Source organism: Camelina sativa, chromosome 18 (genome assembly GCF_030686135.1).
Source record: "Camelina sativa cultivar CO46 ecotype springtype chromosome 18, ASM3068613v1".
NCBI lineage: Eukaryota > Viridiplantae > Streptophyta > Magnoliopsida > Brassicales > Brassicaceae > Camelina > Camelina sativa.
This window is the reverse complement of record NC_141897.1, coordinates 15,551,060-15,572,030: the sequence shown is the minus strand read 5'-3', so window position 1 is coordinate 15,572,030 and position 20,971 is coordinate 15,551,060. Positions and strand designations below refer to the sequence as shown.

Sequence of the window (20,971 nt, the reverse complement as noted above, 5' to 3'; positions counted from 1 at the left end):
TTGAAAAAACTCGATGGAAAGGGAAGGAGACTTAGATCCCATCCCGATTGATATCATTCACGAGATACTCTCGAGATCGTGTAATAAAACAATCGCTAGGTTTCGTTTCGTATCCAAATGTTGTGCGCTCATACTTACACGTCCGGAGTTCACCGAGTTGTTGCTGACTAGGTCATCAAACCAGCCGCCGCGTATCTTATTCGCCACCAGTTATTTCGGTAAGTGCCGTTTATACTCGTGCCCTCAGCCTCAGAATCCAGATGAGGATCATTCCCTTGTAGTAGCCGCCGATTTAGATATGGAGTTGCTTGGAGGAGACATGGAACCAAAAAATATATGTGGCCCTGTCTCTGGCTTACTATATTTCTCTAATATGCGGGTCTCAAAGGAAGATATAGATAAAGTGCCGGTCATATGTAACCCTAGCACGGGACAGTACGCTCGACTACCTTCGCTGGGAAGTAAGAAGAGTAATCCGAGAACCTTTTTAGGGTATGATCGGATTGGCAAGCAATACAAGGTACTGGCCATAAGCATATCTAAAGAGATACATATTCTGACATTAGTAAAAGAATCATGGAGAAAGATCCAGTGTGCCGTAAAACATTGTCCTATAAGTGAAGGGATATGCATCAATGGGGTTTTGTATTACATGGCTGAAATCAACAATGGTGTGAAGATTAACGCAGATTCTACTCCTCGGATGATGTTCCAGTATTATTCGCCTAAACTGATAAATTACAATTGTAAATTAGGCGTGACTTGTTGGCAATGGCACCGTCAACCTAATGGAAGGCGTAAGAGTAGTCTTGATTTTTCTATGTGGACTCTAGAGGACGCCCAGCAACAGAAATGGTTTAGACGTAGTTACTATTTTCCGGTGGATATAGCTGTTGAGGGTAATATTTCCGTCGTTGGAGCGACTCCTAATGGTGAAATAATAATGTCCAGGGTTTATACAGATAATAATAATCCCTTCTTTGTTTTCTTCTTCAATCCCGAAAGGATCACTCTCCAAAGAGTTGAAATCCAAAGTTTTGAAGCTCATGGGAATCATAGTAGAGTCTACACCTTTGTAGACTATGCAGAAGATCTCAAGTTTATATAACTCATAGTCTAAGGAGTTTACTTGGAAATGTGACATTTCATTTCATTGACAGGTTTTGTTGTGAGCTTCAACATTTTGTTGCCTTATAAAAATAAAATAAAAACTCTAGATTGTCTTCTCTCAACGTTGCTTGAAAGCAAAATAATGTTATATCCGTTCTACCCAAAAAAAAAAAGAATAATGTTTTATCCTTCATGAATGCATTTTTATACAACTTTTCTTAATGATATTATTGTTTATAAAGGTTCTTTCAAGATCTTAACGATAGGCGTCTCTTAGTCCCCGAACTTAAACAACTACTCACTCCTCTTGTTTATACGATATACCTATGATTAATTGAGAGTATCAAGACACTTTGACACGCATATAAGTATATAACACTCAGACTCTTGTGCAATTAACAAGAAGAGTGAGTCTTTAAACACTCATATTCATCGACAAGATATGAGACTCACTAGCTTAGCTTTTATTTATTTATTTTTGTACGCTATTTCAGGTTACGCGCGTGGTTGAAAAAAAAACATGTTTCTCATATATATTACCGCCACAATATAAGCAAAAGTTTGTACTCGTTTTATCCTACTTAGAGTTTTTTTTGGAGCTTTAGTTCTAAGCCTGCATAATTATGTAACGAGGTTCTACATATGAGAGAAGAGGAAAGCTCTTCGAGTCGAGATGTAGTATGGAGATACAAATACATGTCAAGTGACTTCAAGATTCTTTAAGTTTATGACTAAGTAAGATTGTGTCCATTGAGTAATAAATTTTAAGTGAAATTAAAGCAAGTGGATTCTTGCTCATAAGATCATTAACAAGATAGATAAATAAGATCGAAAATGAGATACTTTTTTGAACTTTATTTTAGTCTAAACAGTAAAGACAAAAATTTAGTCGCGATTCTTAATAGAATTGACTTAACCATTTGGGTACAAATTATAATATACAAAAAAAAACTAGTCGTTATTCTTAATTGTATATATTGACGCCATTTAGATACGACTTATGTAGTACATACATTTTTACAAAAAAAAAAGATAGTCAACTCAATCTTCCATTAATGTATAAGCAAATTTACCCACATTGCATACACATACACATATATATGTTTGGTAATTTCATTAAAATACCAGCTGAGGCTATTAATATTTATGGTTTCTCTACATTTGTGAACTACCAAGGTAAACTAGCTTTACTCAGGTACAAAAATTATTAGCATGTATGACTTTTGGGTTTTGGAAGATGCATGGGAAACAAGAATGGTCTAACGTTTCTATAGTTATAACTCAAGAGATGTGTTCGTATGATCTTGTTTGGCCAGGTTTTAATTTGTTGGTGGTACAGATGAGCTTATCGTTACAGCTCGTGATCGGTTTTATCAGCTTTATCTTGTCTATGTTGATCTCAAGATGAAACGGTGAAGAGAAATTTGGTTGGGAGGAAACGAATGCTTATATCGACCATCTTTGGTGCTTGCTTTCACGGGTTACATTGAAAGTTTTATGTTCTTTTAACAAGAACATAATACAAGAAGCGAGTGATCTTGATGTTACATGATCACATGAGTGAATGGATTCTTCTTTCGGTTAATATTGGTCTGTCTTTAATGTTGGTCAATGAATACTTTGTAGGACTTCTTGTAATAGTAATATATATGCTCATTTTCTCCTCTCGTTTCTTCTTCATAAATTTTACATTAATATTTTTCAAAAAGATTCAAAGATAGTTGGGTAATGGGTACTGGCTATTACACATTTACACTACTAAAAAACGTTGTCTCATGTTTTGTTCTCCCTAACTTCGTCCAGCCTTCTAAAGCCCTTTGGGCCTAAGAGATTGCCCTTTTTTGTGCAAAACTAGAGAGATTGCCCTTAAAACCCTAAATAGAGATTGCCCTTCAAAGATCTGGAACCAAAAAACACACGATCTTAGAACTCTATGGAACGAGAAGACAACTCAGATGTCATCCCGATTGATATCATTCACGAGATACTCTCGAGATCGTGTAATAAATCAATCGCTAGGTTTGGTCTCGAATCCAAATTCTGTGCGTTCATACTTGGACGTCCAGAGTTCACCGAGTTGTTCCTGACCAGGTCGTCCTCCAATCAGCCGCCGCGTCTCTTATTCGCCACCAATTATTACTCTAAATGGCGTTTATACTCGTGTCCTCAGCCTCAGAGTCCAGATGAGGATCATTCTCTTATAGTATCCGCCGATTATCATATGGAGTTGCTTGGAGACGTAGGACCAGGATATATATGTGGCCCTGTCTCTGGCCTACTATACTTCTCTAATTTGCGGATCTCAAAGGAAGGTATAGATAAATTGCCGGTGATATGTAACCCTAGCACGGGACAGTACACGGGGTTACCTCAGCTGAGAAGTAAGAGTGGTGAGCCGAGGAACTTATTAGGGTATGATCCCATATGCAAGCAATATAAGGTACTTGCGATAAGCAAATCACCTTATGGAGAGGGACATATTCTGACAGTAGGAACAGGAAAAGTGTCATGGAGAAAGATCCAGTGTCCCATACACCATTATCCTATAAGTGAAGGGATATGCATCAATGGGTTTTTGTATTACGGGACTGAACACAACAAGGGTGTGGATAGCTTGCTTTGATGTTAGGTATGAATAGCTTTGGTTTCTTAATTTTAAGAGAAGTTATAGTTCTACTACTAGGTTCAAATCTACTTGTTCCACTATGGCTTGTAAACTGGTTAATTACAAGGGTAAATTAGGCGTGATTAGTTGGGATTGGTTCGGTGAACCTTATGGAAGAAGGCGTAGGGGTACGCTTGAGTTTTATTTGGAAACCCTAGAGGATGCCCATAAACAGGAATGGTTGAGCTGTCGTTACCCTATTCCGGTGGATATAGTTGTTGAGGGTGTTTTTTCCTTTGTTGGAGTAACTGCTAATGGTGAAATAATTATGTCCATGGATTATACATCTAAACCCTTCTATGTTTTATTCTTCAATCTCGAAAGGAAAACTCTCGAAAGAGTTGAAATCCAAGGTTTTGAAGCTCCTAAGAATCATAGTAGAGTCTACACCTTTGTAGACTATGCCGAAGATCTCAAGTTTATATAACTCAGTGTCTAGAGGTAGTGCATGCATGTACCTAGAAATCTGACTTTTCATCGTCAGACGGGCTTTGTTGTAAGCTTCATCATTTTGTTGGCTTATCAAATTTGGTTTCTAAGCTAGGTTTGATCTCGATGTTACTTGAAAGCAAAATAATATTTTATCCTTCATCAAATGCATTTTCATACAACTTCTTTCTATAATGATATACTATTTTATAGGTTCCTTAAGATCTCTCTATCAGTTTTTTGTTTTCTTGTCTAAGAAATTATTTGTTGATACCCGAAACAACAGCCGTTTCTTAGCCACGTTGAAACTAGTTTCCTGTATAAGAAAAACAAATTTTAGCGAACTTCTTCGTATGAAGTCAAGGGAAAGCTCTCCGAGGCGAGGCTTACACGCGAGATACTCATTTCTGTCATGTCAAGTGACTTCAAGATTCTTTGCAAGGTTATAACTAAGTTATATTGTGTCCCTTGAGTTATAACTGTAAGAGAACTGAAACCAACTGGATTCTTGCTTATAAGATCAGTAACCAACTGGATTCTTGCTTATAAGATCGAAAACGAGATACTTCATTAGAACTTTATTTAGTGTTGAAAAGTAAAGAAAAAAAAAAGTCACAATTCTTAATTATATTGACTTAGTCATTTGGATACGAAATTATATATATATAAAAGCTAGTTGTAATTTTTAAATGTATTGAACTATTGATTTAACCATTTGGATACGGACTATAAATAATATACTAATAAACTAGTTGTAATTGTTAATTGTATTGATTCCATTTGAATACGAGGTGATTAATATACATTTTTAAAAATTTACAAAAAGATTAGTCAAGTCAATCTTCCATTATAATGATTTTACGCAAAACATACATACATATATTATAATCATGATTTATAGATGAGAAATACAAGAAAATCTTATCAAACTGAAAGAAAAAAATACTAAATTTTTTGTTAATGAAATATGTTTTCTGAAGACCTAGTTGAAATTTTCTTAAGATTGCCTGTGAAAACCTTCTTAGGTTATCAATGCGATATGTTGTGTCGATAATATACCTCTAATACACCTTGTTGTGTCAATAGCTTGATGATATGTGTTGAATACATGGGTCAACTGTGGATATGCAATCCTGCCTCAAGAAAGGGTGTAATGTTGCCCCAAGGCCCCCAATCCGATTTCTATAAACTGTTCAGGAAATGGTATATGGGATATGATCCTATTAGTTATCAATATAAGGTCTTGTTTTCTCAAAAGAATGTTTAAGAAGTGCCGACAAAGTGGAAGTGTTAACACTAGGAGGTCAAGATTCATCGATGATCCAGGTTGGGAATAATCATACTCCCATAACCAGAGGAATATGCATCGATGGTGTTGTGTATTATTATGTTACTGACACGTCGCAGTCGCATGGACCAAAATTAGTGAGATTTTATGTGGCGACCGAAAATTTTGGTAATTTCATTAAAATGCCGACCAATGGTAATAGTACGGGCTTTGGTTTCTCTACCCTAGTGAATTACCAAAGAAAACTAGCTTTACTTGCTACAAACAATATTAGTATGTATGATATATGGGTTTTAGAAGATGCGGGGAAACAAGAATGGTCTAAGGTTTCTATAGTTATAACTTATAACTCGAGAGATGTGTTCGTATGATCTTGTTCGGGGAGTGTTGGGTTTTGTTGTGATGAAGTTGCAGCTCGTGATCGATCTTTTCAGTTTTATCTTGTCTATGTTGATCTTAAAAGGAAACGTTCAAGGGAAGTTTGGTCCGGAGGAATCAAATGCACATCATATCACAAATTACGTTGAAAGTATTACGTTACTGTAATAAGAACACGAAGATCGATAAGACCAGTTATATATGCACCAACAAATTAAAATAACACGTCAACGACAGTCGAAGCTCTGCTTTCACTCGCATATTATCTCATATTTGTCGACTAAAATCTAATATACCCTTCTAATCAAACTTCTATTCTCATATCCCCTGCGAAAATAACAAACTATTTATTTATTTATTTTTAATCAAAAATGTGGTTAAAGACAAAGAAACCTATATCATTTTTGTTATTTACAGATCCAACCACCTTATACCCACCCAAACCCACAAAATTCGGACAATCCAGTTGAAATCGGATCTCTCCTTTAACTAACCAACTTTCGAATTCCTTCATTCACGACTCCACTCTCCCTTGTTCAATTCCCGTTAATTATTCTTCTCCCTCAAGTGCAACTAAGGATAACTCGATTCTGGGTAAGTTGAAATAGGTTGGGGTTTTTCGAATTTGGGTTATTTGTTTTTCAAAATCGGGTAATATGGGTTTCGATTTTCGATAATTTGGTTTTCAATTTTGGGGTTTTGTCGATTTTTTTATGAATTGGAGTGGAAGTTGAAGTTGAAATCGGTTATTGTTTTTTGTGTGCATGTGTGGAAGAATCATAATGGTTCGTACAAAGAACCCAAGCTATGTGGAAAAATCGAATCCCCCAGCAGATCTCGAAGAAGAAGCAACTCGTGGAGATGAATCAGAACGTGATTCCGATAAAACGGACTCAATTGAGAAGTCAAATGATAAGGATTCATCGGTAAGTATCTCTCCCTATATTGGTATAACCGTATAAGAATTCGTTCTAAAAAGTATAACTGTATAACTTGGTATAACTTAGAAAAACTTGGTATAACTAGATATGTGTCTTGCAGGAATCTGAGGATGAATCCGATGTAATGCAACCTTTGAGTATGTACTTTGATTACTCCGAGTATACGAAGCCTTTCAAGATGTCTGGAAAGTGTTATATTTCAGAGGCGGTAAACTTATTAGGCGGTCATCTTAAGGAAGAGGAGTTGGAATGGTTCTTAGGGCACCCACAGTTCAAGCATTTCTTCCATATGCCTAAGGATTCGAATCATAAGTTGATGAATAAACTTTAATCTTTTTAAGGTAGAGATATATCAAGGAGTGGATAGATTGTGGACCAAACTCTATAATACCCTTGCAATCAAAAGTTTATTCATCAATACCTTTTTGTGGTCTAAGTACCCACCAATAAGAGACTGGTTTCACCATCATTGTCCACTATAAGTAGTATTCACTCTAATTCTTCTATCACACGTTATCTCATGTTTCGTAATGATAAGCCAGTAGTTATTTTGATACTGATTACATGAAAGACAGTGACAATGATGATGATGATTGCAATTATATAACTAGTGGCTTGAGTTACAGTTTGATAACACACAGAGAAAACTTGAGGTTTGAGTTGCAATTAATCATTCAGAAAGATCTTCAGCTTTTTTCTGGATCTGACTCGCTAAATAGCATAGCCGATTCTTTATTATTTTAGGCAAGGGTACGTGGTTGGCAAACATAGGATTCACATATTAGTGCCACAGTTTAAGAAAAGTTTGTACTCTGTCTTATCTAATTCTACTTATAGATTACCGTACGTGAGCTGTCACGTTGAAACTAGTTTTCTATAAGCTCGCGTAAGTACAAAATCGTAGCAAGCTTCTTCGTATGAAATTAATGAAGGGAAAGATCTCCGAGGCAAGGCGTGACTAGAGGTGCAAATACCTGTCAAGTGTCTTTCAAGATTCTTTGCAAGTTTATGACTAAGTTATATTGTGTCCATTGAGTTATAATTGTAAGTGAGTTGAGTGGAAGTGGATTCTTGCTCATAAGATCATTAACAAGAGTGATAAACAAAATTGAAAATGAGATACTTATTAGAACTAATTTAGTGTAAAAAAAGTAAAAGAAAAAAACTAGTCGCAATTCTTAATTATATTGACTTAACTATTTTTTTTTTTTTTTGATAACATTACAAATTATACTAGGCGGGAATGTCTCTTTTGAGATGACCGAACTCAAACCCAAATTTGGTGAGTACCAGTGGCCCATTTGCTCTTCTCAATTGACTTAACTATTTGGATAAGAAAATCTATTAGAAAAACCTAGTCGTAATTCTTAATTATATATTGACTCGGACCATTTAGATACGAAATTAATTACATTACATTTTTATAAAAAAGAAAGTCAAGTCAATCTTACACTAATGATTAGCAAATTTCCTCCCACTCCATAGTATATATATTAGATATAATCTTGATTTGTTGATGAGATATACAAGATTGTCTTATCAAACAGAAAAAGAAAAAAAAAATACTAAACTCTTTTGTTCATTAAATATGTTTTCTGAAGACCTTTTGATCGAAATTCTCCTAAGATTGCCTACGAAATCTCTAGCAATATTTCTATGTGTATCCAAGCTTTGGGCTTCAATCATCCGCAGTCGACATTTCATTGGCGCATACCAATCTCGATCCTCTACTCGTCAGCCACCACGTGTCATGGTTGCTTTACCTCATTTATTCACATTTTCTCATTGGCATTTCCTCTCGTCATCCCCACCATCTTTGGTAACCAATGCAATATGTTGCATCGATAATACCTCTTATTCGCCTTCTTGTGTCAATGGCTTGATATGTATCGAATACATGGATCAATTGTGGATATGCAATCCTGCCCTTGGCAAGGGCGAACTTTTTCCCCAAGGCCCTCAATCTGCTCCCGATAAACCGTTCAAGACATGGTATATGGGATATGATCCTATCAATTATCAATATAAGGTCTTGTTTTTCTCAAAAGAATATTTACTATGTCCATACAAAGTGGAAGTGTTTACATTGGGAGGTCAAGGTTCATGGAAAATGATTGAGGATGGGAATAGTCATTCTCCCATAACCAGCGGAATATGCATGAATGGTGTTGTTTATTACGGTGCTCACACGGCGCATGGACCGAGATTAGTGAGGTTCAATGTGGCGACCGAAAAGTTTGGTAATTTTATTGAAATACCGACTGATGCTAGTAATATTTATGTTACGTTCTTTGGTATCTCTACCTTAGTGAACTACCAAGGGAAACTAGCTTTACTTGCTAAAAAAAATATTAGCATGTATGATTTATGGATTTTGGAAGATGCGTCCGGGAAACAAGAAGGGTCTAAGGTTTCTATCAACATTAGTCGAGAGATGTGCTCGCATGATCAACTTGTGCCGCTAGGTGCGGTGGGTTTTGTTGCTGGTAGTGGTGAGCTTATAGTTACAGCACGTGATCGATTTTTTCAGCTTTATCTTGTCTATGTTGATCTAGAGAGGAAACTTTCAAGGGAAGTTTGGTTAGGAGGAATCAAATGCGCAACATATGGACCATCTTTGATTGCTTTCACGGATTATGTTGAAAGTATTATGATATTGTAATAAGAACAAGAAGAGTGATCTTGATGTTACAAGATCACATGAGTGAATGGATTCTTCTTTAGTTTAATTTTGGTCAGTTTTTTTTTTTCTGAATAATGTTTGGTCAGTGTTTAAATGTTGGTCAGTCTTGTCCTAATGAATCCTTTGTATGACCTCTAATGCAATAATAATATATGCTAATTTTCTCGGCTTGTGTCTTCTTCATATATTTGACACAAATTTATATATAAAAAGAGTAAAACCTCTAGAGGCTTTATTTTAATAGCTGTTTGATACGCCAGGGAAAAAAAACTCCTACTAAAAGTAACAAACTATATCCGAAGTATCCAATTTTTGGTATTAGTAATTTGTTTCGCATTCGGCATGTATATTGAATTTTTATTATTTGCTTTGATCTGCAAACTTACAATTATACGATTTTTTTTTTATTGGATCCAAGTGGATAAAAGGATCAAATCGAATATAACGAGACTAAATCGTGGTATATATGAAGCGTTTTTTTTGTTTTGTTAAATGTGATTTTCCTAATTGCATAAAATTAATTCTCTCCAGAATATTAAACTTCGAAATCTAAGAACTAGAGCGTAGATGTATAGAGAACTCAAATATATATTTGCTCTAGTCTTGACTCTTCTGTATTAAAAAATTGGGCACAACATTTTGAAGACTGCACGTTTTGAGCAAGAATGAATTTGTTGAAATGCAACAACTGTAAACGCACAATTGTATATGTAAATGGACCAACGCATGTATCGAGGTTGATGGCAATCTTCAACCTCTGATCTCCCGTGCTTATATGTTTGCCTTAAAAGCCAATAATTTGTGACAATGTTGTGGATAAAAACAAGCTAGTAGAGCTTTTACAGCTATAGTTTGCACGAATTTTACAGTAGTTACTGTTGGAAAAGTGCAACCACTGTTCTCTTTTTCTCTTCAATAATTTTACTAGATAGTCCCCACATGTAAGAGTTAAAGTTGGAAACCTCTTAACTTTATGCGCATATAATTAATAAACAGGCTTCAGTTGAAAACTGTGGAGGCAAAGAGAAAAAAAGATACAATAAAAAACATATATGGAGCAGAAAACAGAAGGCAAGTCTTACATGAAGAGAGGTTTGTGGAAACCTGAAGAAGACATGATATTGAAAAGCTATGTTGAGACTCATGGAGAAGGAAACTGGGCAGACATTTCCCGTAGATCCGGTTCGATTCGAAATTTTCATATTGTGCTTTGTTCGTTTACTCAGAAAACAGAACGTGGGACTTTTGGGAAACTAAGGAGTTTGTGTTTCTGCGTTGATGTTTTTTCAGGGTTGAAGAGAGGTGGAAAAAGCTGTAGGTTGAGATGGAAGAACTATCTAAGACCAAATATCAAAAGAGGAAGCATGTCACCTCAAGAACAAGACCTCATTATCCGCATGCATAAGCTTCTTGGAAACAGGTCTTTCCTCTTTCACCATTGATCCACCCACCTTCTCGTACCTTTCTCGATTCTAACTTCTTACTCTTTTATATCAGATGGTCGTTGATCGCCGGTCGCCTTCCAGGTCGCACTGACAACGAAGTCAAGAACTACTGGAATACCCATTTAAACAAGAAATCCAGTTCCAGAAAACAGAATGCACCTGAATCAATCGGCGCCACTAATTTCACCGATAAGCCATTAATGTCTACAGAAGTGAGAAGAAGCCATGGAGAAGAAGGAGAAAGAGAAGGGAACGGTATCGTAAGAAATACCTGGATGGAGGAGGAGACCAACAGCTTTGACTATGACGTCCGCATAGGATCTCCACTGCCTCTCATCTCCCACTACCCAGACAACACTCTTGTCTTTGACCCATGTTTTGCCTTTACCGATTTCTTTCCTTTGCTTTAGGACTTTCCTTGCTTTATCTCGAGGGATAAATTCTTGCATAGACTTTGTGAATCATTATGGCTTTTAGTAATACTATTTTACATTGTGGGACGTAGTCTACGCAAGAAATTAATCATAATTTACAAGTCCTAATTCGTTGAGGGATCCATTCTTATTTCTTACCTTTATTATCAACTGCAGCACAATACCTGTACCTAAACTATTTTAGACACCAGAGTACCAACCAAGTGGAAAAAGACAAGAAAAAAAAAACACATATGTCCATTGACTTCTTAATCATTGTATGGGATTTCTAGTAAAACTCAATCCAAATTTTGGTAACATGTCCTGAAGAAAAAGGAAAATTGTAATACTTACAAAACATCATCTTCTAGAGGGTATAACATAACCTCATCAAGTGGCAAAGAAGGAGGAGTCCCAGGAGGGATACTTGCAGCTCCGTTTTCACCAGCACATATGCAAAGTGCTTCAGCATCTCTGATTGTCGAATCAAGGTCAATATGCCCAGACAGCTCATTGATGAACTTTAAGAGAGTGTCAAAATCCATCTGTTCTCCCATTATCTTGCTACGGCATCGCTTCAAGATCGCCACACAAACATATAGGTGAAGGTGTTCCGAGAGATAGTGAGTCCATAACACCTCCCAAAGCTGCATTGTCTTCTCGTACTCAAACTCCCTGAGACACATTGTCACCAGAATCAAATACAACACAGTAAAACTTACAAAGATTTCTTCTTGAAAATAAGAAAATAATATTGGGGCATTCACATTCGAAGTATGATGTAACTGTATTTTGGCTATTTTAGGCATTGCACTTGCTGTAGATATCTCAGACATTGGAAGGGTTTCGAGCGGGTATTGCAGAACAGGTAAAATGGTTAACTGATCACAAACGATATCCATTTCCAGACGAATAATGAAATACCAATAAATGTTAAACTCCAGACACCCAAATTTTTATAGGGTAACAGTGATTTCTTTTGTTTCCAGCCCAAAACGAGGTTGTGGAACGTCTAAGCAATAACAAGAAAGAGGCAGAAAAGAAGAATCAAACCTTTTGAACTGAATCAGGATCCAGCGGAAACAGAAGAAGTAATTCAAGCAGTCGTTCTCCTTAAAGTAATTATGAAGCGGGATATCGAGTAACTCTACCAGCTGTGGGACAATGAAAATGAAAGGGAACCAGATTCAGATCCCAACATTGATACTGAATGCTGATAGAAACGAAGAAATAGAAGAAAAAAAGGTAAACTGTAGAGGTGTTCTCAACAAGACAAAATTAGACCTTAGAGAGTGCAAAGAGCTGAGTATGCATCCCGTTCTGGTCACGGTTAAAGTTGGGTCCAAGGCGTTCCATCAGTGCCACGAAACACCAAAAGGATTCTGATTCATCCTCCATCACAAACAAGATAGGCGACAGATAATCACTCATTCCCTAATAACCAGAAAAACATTTGTCCTTTATGCCACACAGTGGATTCAAAGAAAAAGCCAAAAAAGAAGAGTGTCCAGCATCTCTGCTTATACGCTAAGTGGGAGCACTGGCACTAAATATGCAAACAGAATAGTAAGGACACCGCCAACTTGTAATCCAGTTATAAGAATGAACTATGAAAACTGATAAATACCTGGCAGTAACCCAGGTCAAAATTGTAGAAGGAGTAGGTTAACAGAATATCACGCATGCTATTGACATTAAGATTGTCATCCCCTTCATAGTATTCAAATGCCCTATCAGTTCTTACCTACAAAAGAATAAACGAGGGATAGCTCAACAGGAATTCGACGAAAAAGGCACACCACACCACATAAATCAAAATTCTCAAACCCTTCTTACCACATCTTTATCTATCAACCCTTTTCTCTCCCGATATTTTGTAAATCTTTTTGCTTGTTCAGGAGAAATGCTCTGTCAAAAAAATTGTTTTAGTTAAGAGTGCATCAAACATGCGGGAAATAAACTAACATTACGAACGGTCAAAATCTGTAAATAGTTCAGACATCATAGGGAAAAGGAACTACATAGCCAATTAAGAAATCCAGATATGATGTGATATTATGATGAATGAACCTGCCACTGCTGTTTCAATGTTGCATATTCCATCCGTTTGACAGATCGAAGATATTCTCGCTCTGCATATGTCGAGTCATATGTATAATATCCCAAGAGAAAGGGCCAGACCTACAATGATGATCCTCCAAAATTAATCAGCATTTAATAACGCACGCCTACTTTTTAATTAAGATTTCATATGAAATAGAAAGTTAAAACCTCTCTTCGCAGTTGGTGCTCAATGCCTCCATAGAAAACTCTCTCTCGAAGAGCTTTTGATTCCACAACTCGCCCTTCAGAATCCAAGAATGCTGTGAACTGAGATCCACCAAAAGTTTGAATTTAAACAAATGATTAAAAGATAATAAAAATTTATGCATACGCTTCGCAAACAAAGAAGCAAGACATATTCCCTACCAGGTTGCACATTCTCTGTCGATATACTACAATCAACTACAATGCTTGGCTATAAATTATTACTAAACAAAGTACCACAGGACCAAAACAATTTCCTCTCTAAACTTTCTGGACACTGAAAAATTGCAGAATTCGAAAATGCGTACCTCTTTATGCCCCATCGGTGATTGCCTTGGTTTTCCCCACACTAGACTTAATTTATTAAACTGCAAAAGAGCAAATAAATTCATGAGTCCCATACTGTACACGTGCCATTACGAGTAGCCAGCTAACCATCAGTTCCGGATATTTGGTGTTAATAAAGCATAGAAAGGAAAATATCCATAGATGTTTTATATTGCTAATACAAGGTGAAGCAGCCACATATACTGTAGATGTGAATATCGACTAAAGCTGATCATTAAAATCAATGCTCAACACGCTTAATATATATAATTGATTGCCCTTGAATGAAAAAAAGAGCAACCAAAGGTGCTGTAACTCACTAATCACTAGTATCTAGGTAGTGTTTCAACTTACTGAGAGTACAAGCACAACTGACACTGACATGCATGCAAAGTCCACTAATGGGAGCACTCAAATTATGCCGGGTAGGATAACTAAAATACCAAGGTCATGGTGAAAGTCAATTGGGCATCCAAAATGAATCAGACAAGGAAAAAATTTACGATGTATGGATTTTAGTCAATAGGGAAAATAGAAGACTAGCAATATACCGACATAAAAAAAAAAAACTAGATATTGAAGTACATGAAGACTCACAATATACCGATATAATTTCCATCAACATGCTAATGCTTATAACCAAAAGAAAAATGGTACTCACCTCTAAGGGATCAGCAGGAACATCAACGTCATTAGAGATTTCTTCATCCTTGAAAGGGTCATTTTCAGGGTAACTATGAGGGTTTTCATGATGCTTTTCCTCAGCAATATTTGACAACTTTTCAGGATAACTGTGCACGGGTTGGTTATTCCATCTCTTGTCAATGGAACCAAAGCCGTTATTTTCAGAAAACAACTGGGTGGTTGTGTCTCGAGCAAATTTGGTAACCAGAGAAAACTTTTCTAGAAGATGGATTGAAAGATCCCGAGTAGGATCATGACTCTTTTGCTTTCTCAAGCCATACTGGGAAACGCTAGAAACTCTGTTACCAGCATCTGCACTTGCTCTCCCTTGATTTTCATTAGAAGTTCCTCCGTCTGATGGGTATAATCCACTTGCTACTGGCAGTGAACTTGGCAGCTCCAATGAAGACAGAGTTCTCTGTTAGATATTATGATAAAAATGTATTAGCCCATAAGATAAACCAAAATCATCACTTCACCCAACATAATATGATTTGGTATACTTACCTGCAAGGGACTCTGAAAATCATTCACAAGGAACACATTTGCATCTTCTGCCGACCTATAGAAAGCTAATGTCATGTAAGACTATAGTTACGAATATTTTCTTTGTAGCATAACTATGTAACGAGTCATCCAGTTCCATACAATCAATAAAAGCTAGTCATCCAAATATTTACATGACAGGTCTCCCTAATGAGTCAGTAACAAGAGCTATCAAAGCCTGTCAGAAACCAGTGATTCATTGACGATGTACATTCCTAAGCTACTTTAATACAGTAAACGAACAGAATATAATGACATGTTCACCACAAATAAGAATATTAATACAGGCACATGAACAAAACTATCTCACATCAGTCACAAACCTTGCAAGATATACATGCTGCTTCACTATGGCTAGAAACTCCCTGACTCCTCCATTGTAGAAATACAGAGGTGGAAATGCAAGTCCTGCAAGTCATTTAAAGGAATCCCATCCCATTAACCAGTGTCAAAACACACTAGGAAGACTTAGCAGCCATTACATTGTTGATGCAATTTAGCATCCTAAACAGTGATTCAAGATTTTCATTATAAATATACCCAAACAAAAGAAAACAATCGAAGGTTTTTGCTTACCAGAAGACAAAACAACGATTACATACTGCCATCCGAGAGCAGGAGTATGCCGCCTGATGGACCTCACTTCTGTGAACGGAACTGCCGTAATGGTATAAAGACTCCTGTCTAGAAAAGATATAGAAACTAAGAACAAAGGTAAGGCATCATCTCCAATACCAACATATACTAAATCAGTTTAACGAACCCTAAATACCTTTCTCTGATAGCTTTGCATTTGAGGTTTGTCCCTTATACGGAATCCACGACTAGCCACATATCAAACGCAAGAATAAAAAAAATGGAAGAAAGTGAGAAAAAACGAATACCAAACTATACATCAAGAAATCAAATCAACCTTCCTAAATTGCAATGGGATCATAAAGCAGATTAGTATATAAAAAAAAAGGAGTTGCAATGATTGATAGATTGATCAATTACCAAGAAGAGAACAGAATCTTGCTTAGTTAACTTCAATCTACCACTAATCCTCTCAGAAGCGAACTGTGTAGGATGAATTGCAACGTTATCCTTCAAATATATCAACTCAGCGTCGTCGTGTTCACTAGGTAAACTTCTCTTTCCGCTATTTGAACGCATCATACTAGCCGATCCCTAACAAAATCAAGAGACATAAAGAGAGAAACAAAATCAAACGATCAATCCAACGGGGGGAATAACTTGGAGATCGAAATCAAACAGAGAACGGATACAAATTCGCCTTAGGCGAAAAATTTTGATTGTGAAAATCACAACGATCGAGTTGAATCAAAAAAATTGAGAAAGCGAGAGAAGGAAAGAGGAAGTAAGAAATGCGAACTTGTTGTTGAGAAGCAGCGTAATCGGCGTCGTCGGAGAGATCCTGTAGCTCCGATGCTTCCATACTCATGGTGATTTCACGAGGAGAGATGAGATGAGATGAGATGAGATGAGATGAGAGAGAGGGAGATCGATTACCCTGGAGACGAAGTAATTAGAGAGAGAGAGGAGGCTTACGCGTCAGTCAGGAATATTCTCTTCATTAATTTTGTAGTTAAAAACGTTTTAATTTCCGCGTCGGCGTTGTAACTGAACCGAACTGAACCGAAACGAAACGAACCGAATCGAATCGAACCAAACCGAATCGAACCGAATTGAATCGAATTGAAATTTAGTCAACTTTATTATAATGTGAATAACACGAAATCAAATTTATATGGTACCAAAATGCGAATTTGGTTGGTGCAACTGAACCACAATAGCTATAATTTATTTTAATCTATTCTATTAAAGCTCAAGTACTCACTAAACTCAAATTGGACCATAATTTTGTTTTGATACATTTTTCATTAAAAATGATTAGAGAATCACTTAATTTAACTAAATTCACATATAGTTTCGATTTAACTAAATGACCATTATACCTTTGGGTCAATAACTTAAAACTAACCGAGTCGGGACGCGGATCCTCTCTGACCCGAAAATAGAAGAACAAAAATTTGCGGATCTGTTTGTTCTCCAAATTAATAATTTTCGGATTCTGTATATTATTTGATTCAATAATAGTTAAACACACAACCAAACAGATGTATAATCCCTATAAATAAGAAAACTGGTATCAGAGTATTTAATGGCTTCAGTAATATCAAATATTAACTACTACCATACTTAATCCCTATAACTATAATGAATATTAATAATAATGAGAAATCTTTAATACTTATCAATTGTGACTTTGTTGCTTTCAAAATAATCAATAGATTAAATACGAAATTGTATATATATGTAAACTAATTTGATTTGCTTTTATATTGTGAGATATTTACGGAAACAACAAATCAATTTAATACAATTAAATAAAAATAAATCATCATTTAGTTTAGATTTTCAATATTTCCTTAACGAAATTATAGTAATTAATTATGATTAGTATAGATGAAAAGAATAAAAAACACATAAATTATATATATGTAAAGTTGTAAACTAATTTACAGAAAAGGTGTATTGTATATCCCACATCGACTAAATATTTTGGAATATGGTTGATAATCACTATAAATATATGACTAATATGTTTTGAGTACAAATGAGCAGGAAGCTTGATTTATCATGTATCCAAATTTAACAGTTTAATTTGGTTCTATATTTGAGCATATTTAAACTTTTAAAAGTAAACATAAAATAATATATTTACGTTTTTTAAAAAAGTTTAAGATATTATAAATATTTAAATTTTAATAGAATGTTTAAATTATTATAAATATTTGAACTCCGTCGAAAGTTTAAAATATTATAATATATTGAAAGTCTATAAAATATTTTAAGTAATATTAATATTTTTACTCTTAAAAATTTTAAAATATATAAAAAGTTTGAGTTAAACCCGTTAAAACATGTATTTTTATCAAACTATAAATTAAATTGGGTTTTTTACAATTTTGTTGAGATTTGATATATCAAATATTAACTTCTAAATAATAACCTAAATATACCTAATCTCACTATAAATACAATGGTTTCTTAACAATTGAAATATCTCAGACTAAAATTTAACAAGCAACTTCTCCTCTTTTGACGACAAACCAAAATAAAGAAAAACTCATTCTTTTACAAAACTACTATCTGATATTGCGGTGTGTCTATCTTTTTACAAAACTACTATCCGATATTGCGGAGTGTCTATTTTCTTACAAAATTATTATTCAATATTGCGGTGTGTCTGTTTTCGTGAAAAGCTACATTCTACAAACTACTTACTCTATTAGGAATTTCAATTTACTATATAACCCCAAATACACAAATAAACACTATATAACCAAAGAAAATAAGTCAAAATAAAAAACTACATTACAAAAATGCAAATTACAAAAAAAAACTAACTAACAAAATATATAATCCCGTGTTGTAGCACGGGGTATCACCTAGTTAGTTATTAAACGACAAAAACTAAATTCTATTCAAAATTATATTTTTAATTAGGTAAATACAAATTAACCATACTTAATACTTTTACATTTCAACGAACCAAAATAATTTTTTTTTTTTCTAAAAAAATTGAGATCTATAGAACCTAAACAGAAAAAACAAAAGCTGAAGTTATAAAACTATATCAGTTCTCAAAATCAAATGTCAAATAATTATATCTTGTTAATATTACTTTTGTATAGATTTATTTGTAAGAGATTCACCAAAAAAAATGATTTCTTTGTAAGAGTAACCTCTTTTTTGATTGACTACATTGCACTAGAATACCGTGAAACTAAGGCCAAGTTACTTGTTTATCTTCTTAAGATATTGTGTGTATATATTGGGATATGGAGAACCGGAGATCGACCAAGATCGACAGTCGAGATGGCAAACCCAAGAATATGTAAATTGAAAAAAATCTAGAAGATATAGTTTAAGAATATTTATATTTATCTAAATACTTTGTGTATATAAGAGAATATAAGTTGTAATATTATAATCACGAGAATCTAATATAATTCTTCCTCTAACATTATGTGTCTTTACTCTCATCAAATCTATCATGGTATCAGAGCAGTCGATCCCATGGATCTCTATTACTATGGGTTAGGATTTTTGTTTGCTTCCGCTTCTATAATTTTCTATCTATTTTTCATCGTTTCTTCATTTTAAAAAAAAAATCTATAATTTCTTTGACCTTTTATCGCTTGCTTCTTATGCAAGCTTCTTCTGATTTTTGTCAAAAAAAAAATTCTGGAATTTGGTCTTCACACACACGTGAGTGTGTTGTCTTTTGATGTGTGGCCATGATTTGGCTGGTGAATATGAACCAACACGTACGGCGGTGTTGGGCCTCTTGGTCAAAAAAAAAAAAATAGAAAAAAGGAAGAAGAAGACGTGTTCATCTCCTCTTGGTGGGTGGTGGATATGAACATGAACCATGCTCGGTTCGTTCGGTGATGATAATTCTTAAGCATGTTGGATGCTTGTTTTATTGGTTTGGCCATTGATTGGCCAAGTTGATGTGAGTTTGGCTAGCATAATTGTTAGTTTCTTGAAGATTGATGGTGATGATATTTCACCAAGTTTATCCTAATTATGGGTTTATTGCTTAATCGAGCATAACCTAGGGAATTGACTCTATGGCTGAGTATAAATGCTACGAAGATGACTCTACGACCGAGTATAAACACCGTTGATGACCCTACGACTGGGTATAAACGTTGATGACCTAACGGCTAGGTATTGTAGCCGCATTGAACCCTACGACCGGGTATAAACGTCGATGATGACCCGACGGCCGGGTATAAAGCCGTTATTTTGAAGACTTGTCCAATCTCACATGTGTTACCACATATGAGCTTGCTGGGAGGTATTGGGATATGGAGAACCGGAGATCGACCGAGATCGACAGTCGAGATGGCAAACCCAAGAATATGTAAATTGAAAAAAATCTAGAAGATATAGTTTAAGAATATTTACATTTATCTAAATATATTATTTACATTAGGAAATACTTTGTGTATATAAGAGAACATAAGTTGTAATATTATAATCATGAGAGTCTAGTATAATTCTTCCTCTAACACATTATGTGTCTTTATTCTCATCAAATCTATCAGTATACGTCATTGTTTTAATATAGTATAGCTAAAGGCTAACTTTGGTAGGTTTTCATCATTCACATATATTTTGAACCATTACTTTATATTTTGCTTAGGCAATAACTTATAAGTTGTGGTTAAAACTCTAGCAAATCAAGCTGAAATCTACTTTGAAAATGCATGGAAACACATATCAATCAACAATGAATTATGTATATTGCAAAACTAAATGACCAATTGTATGATCAAAATCAGGATGTCTCCCCAAGATGACAGGCAAATTGGTCAACTCATATGACTTGAGTGATTTTTTGTACATCCATGATAAAGGAACACATGCCTTAATTTCTGTTTTAAACGGTTTTCAACTTCCCAATTTTATTAACCGGACTATTCAAAATTATTAGAAAAGTCTAAATTGGAAGATATATCAAGATGACTAAGAATTTGTAATATTATATGACTTAAAAGTTATAAAATCCTTCTAATTGGGTTACCAATTATCCTACTATATTAATTGAGAAGTACAAATATAAAACTAACCTTAAAATGCGTAAAAAATTACATTGCTTTGCAATTAAAAAAATTAATTAATTAATTAATCTTTATTAATTATTAATAAAAAAATAGTAGACAAATCAAATTAAATT

The 20,971-nt window shown here is 34.9% G+C and overlaps 2 protein-coding genes and 4 pseudogenes across 6 annotated transcripts; 5 read left to right on the top strand and 1 right to left on the bottom strand.

Moving 5' to 3' along the window:
* The first annotated feature begins 4 nt into the window (after positions 1-4).
* LOC104763409 (putative F-box protein At5g52620 pseudogene) lies at positions 5-1,249 on the top strand (annotated as a pseudogene). Its single transcript, XR_015588081.1, has one exon. The product of XR_015588081.1 is annotated as a putative F-box protein At5g52620 pseudogene (transcript).
* A 1,758-nt stretch (positions 1,250-3,007) lies between these two features.
* On the top strand, positions 3,008-4,371 carry LOC104763408 (putative F-box protein At5g52620 pseudogene; annotated as a pseudogene).
* Positions 4,372-5,226: 855 nt separating this feature from the next.
* LOC109130488 (putative F-box protein At5g52610 pseudogene) lies at positions 5,227-6,019 on the top strand (annotated as a pseudogene).
* Positions 6,020-8,330: 2,311 nt separating this feature from the next.
* LOC104761272 (putative F-box protein At5g52610 pseudogene) lies at positions 8,331-9,664 on the top strand (annotated as a pseudogene). The gene has a single exon (XR_015588872.1). The product of XR_015588872.1 is annotated as a putative F-box protein At5g52610 pseudogene (transcript).
* Positions 9,665-10,506: 842 nt separating this feature from the next.
* Positions 10,507-11,439, top strand: MYB82 (myb domain protein 82). 2 transcript variants are annotated; one of them, XM_010484327.3, is made up of 3 exons: positions 10,507-10,676; positions 10,785-10,914; positions 10,992-11,439. In XM_010484327.3, exons 1-3 carry the CDS (start codon positions 10,547-10,549, stop codon positions 11,347-11,349), a joined length of 618 nt encoding a protein of 205 aa, XP_010482629.1. In that variant the 5' UTR covers positions 10,507-10,546; the 3' UTR covers positions 11,350-11,439. The 2 variants fall into 2 exon arrangements, with proteins under 2 accessions (XP_010482629.1, XP_010482628.1); XM_010484326.3 differs by having other exon boundaries at positions 10,528-10,914.
* A 152-nt stretch (positions 11,440-11,591) lies between these two features.
* Positions 11,592-16,786, bottom strand: LOC104761270 (RabGAP/TBC domain-containing protein). 2 transcript variants are annotated; one of them, XM_010484323.3, is made up of 15 exons: positions 16,592-16,786; positions 16,213-16,386; positions 15,989-16,040; positions 15,793-15,918; positions 15,540-15,624; positions 15,178-15,232; positions 14,648-15,088; positions 13,968-14,027; positions 13,624-13,722; positions 13,423-13,533; positions 13,189-13,260; positions 12,980-13,096; positions 12,637-12,786; positions 12,406-12,506; positions 11,592-12,027 (listed from the first exon to the last, which is right to left on the bottom strand). In XM_010484323.3, the coding sequence occupies exons 1-15, from the start codon at positions 16,658-16,660 to the stop codon at positions 11,703-11,705; spliced, it is 2,037 nt and encodes a 678-aa protein (XP_010482625.1). In that variant the 5' UTR covers positions 16,661-16,786; the 3' UTR covers positions 11,592-11,702. The 2 variants fall into 2 exon arrangements, with proteins under 2 accessions (XP_010482625.1, XP_010482626.1); XM_010484324.3 differs by having other exon boundaries at positions 15,793-15,900.
* Between the last annotated feature and the right edge of the window lie 4,185 nt (positions 16,787-20,971).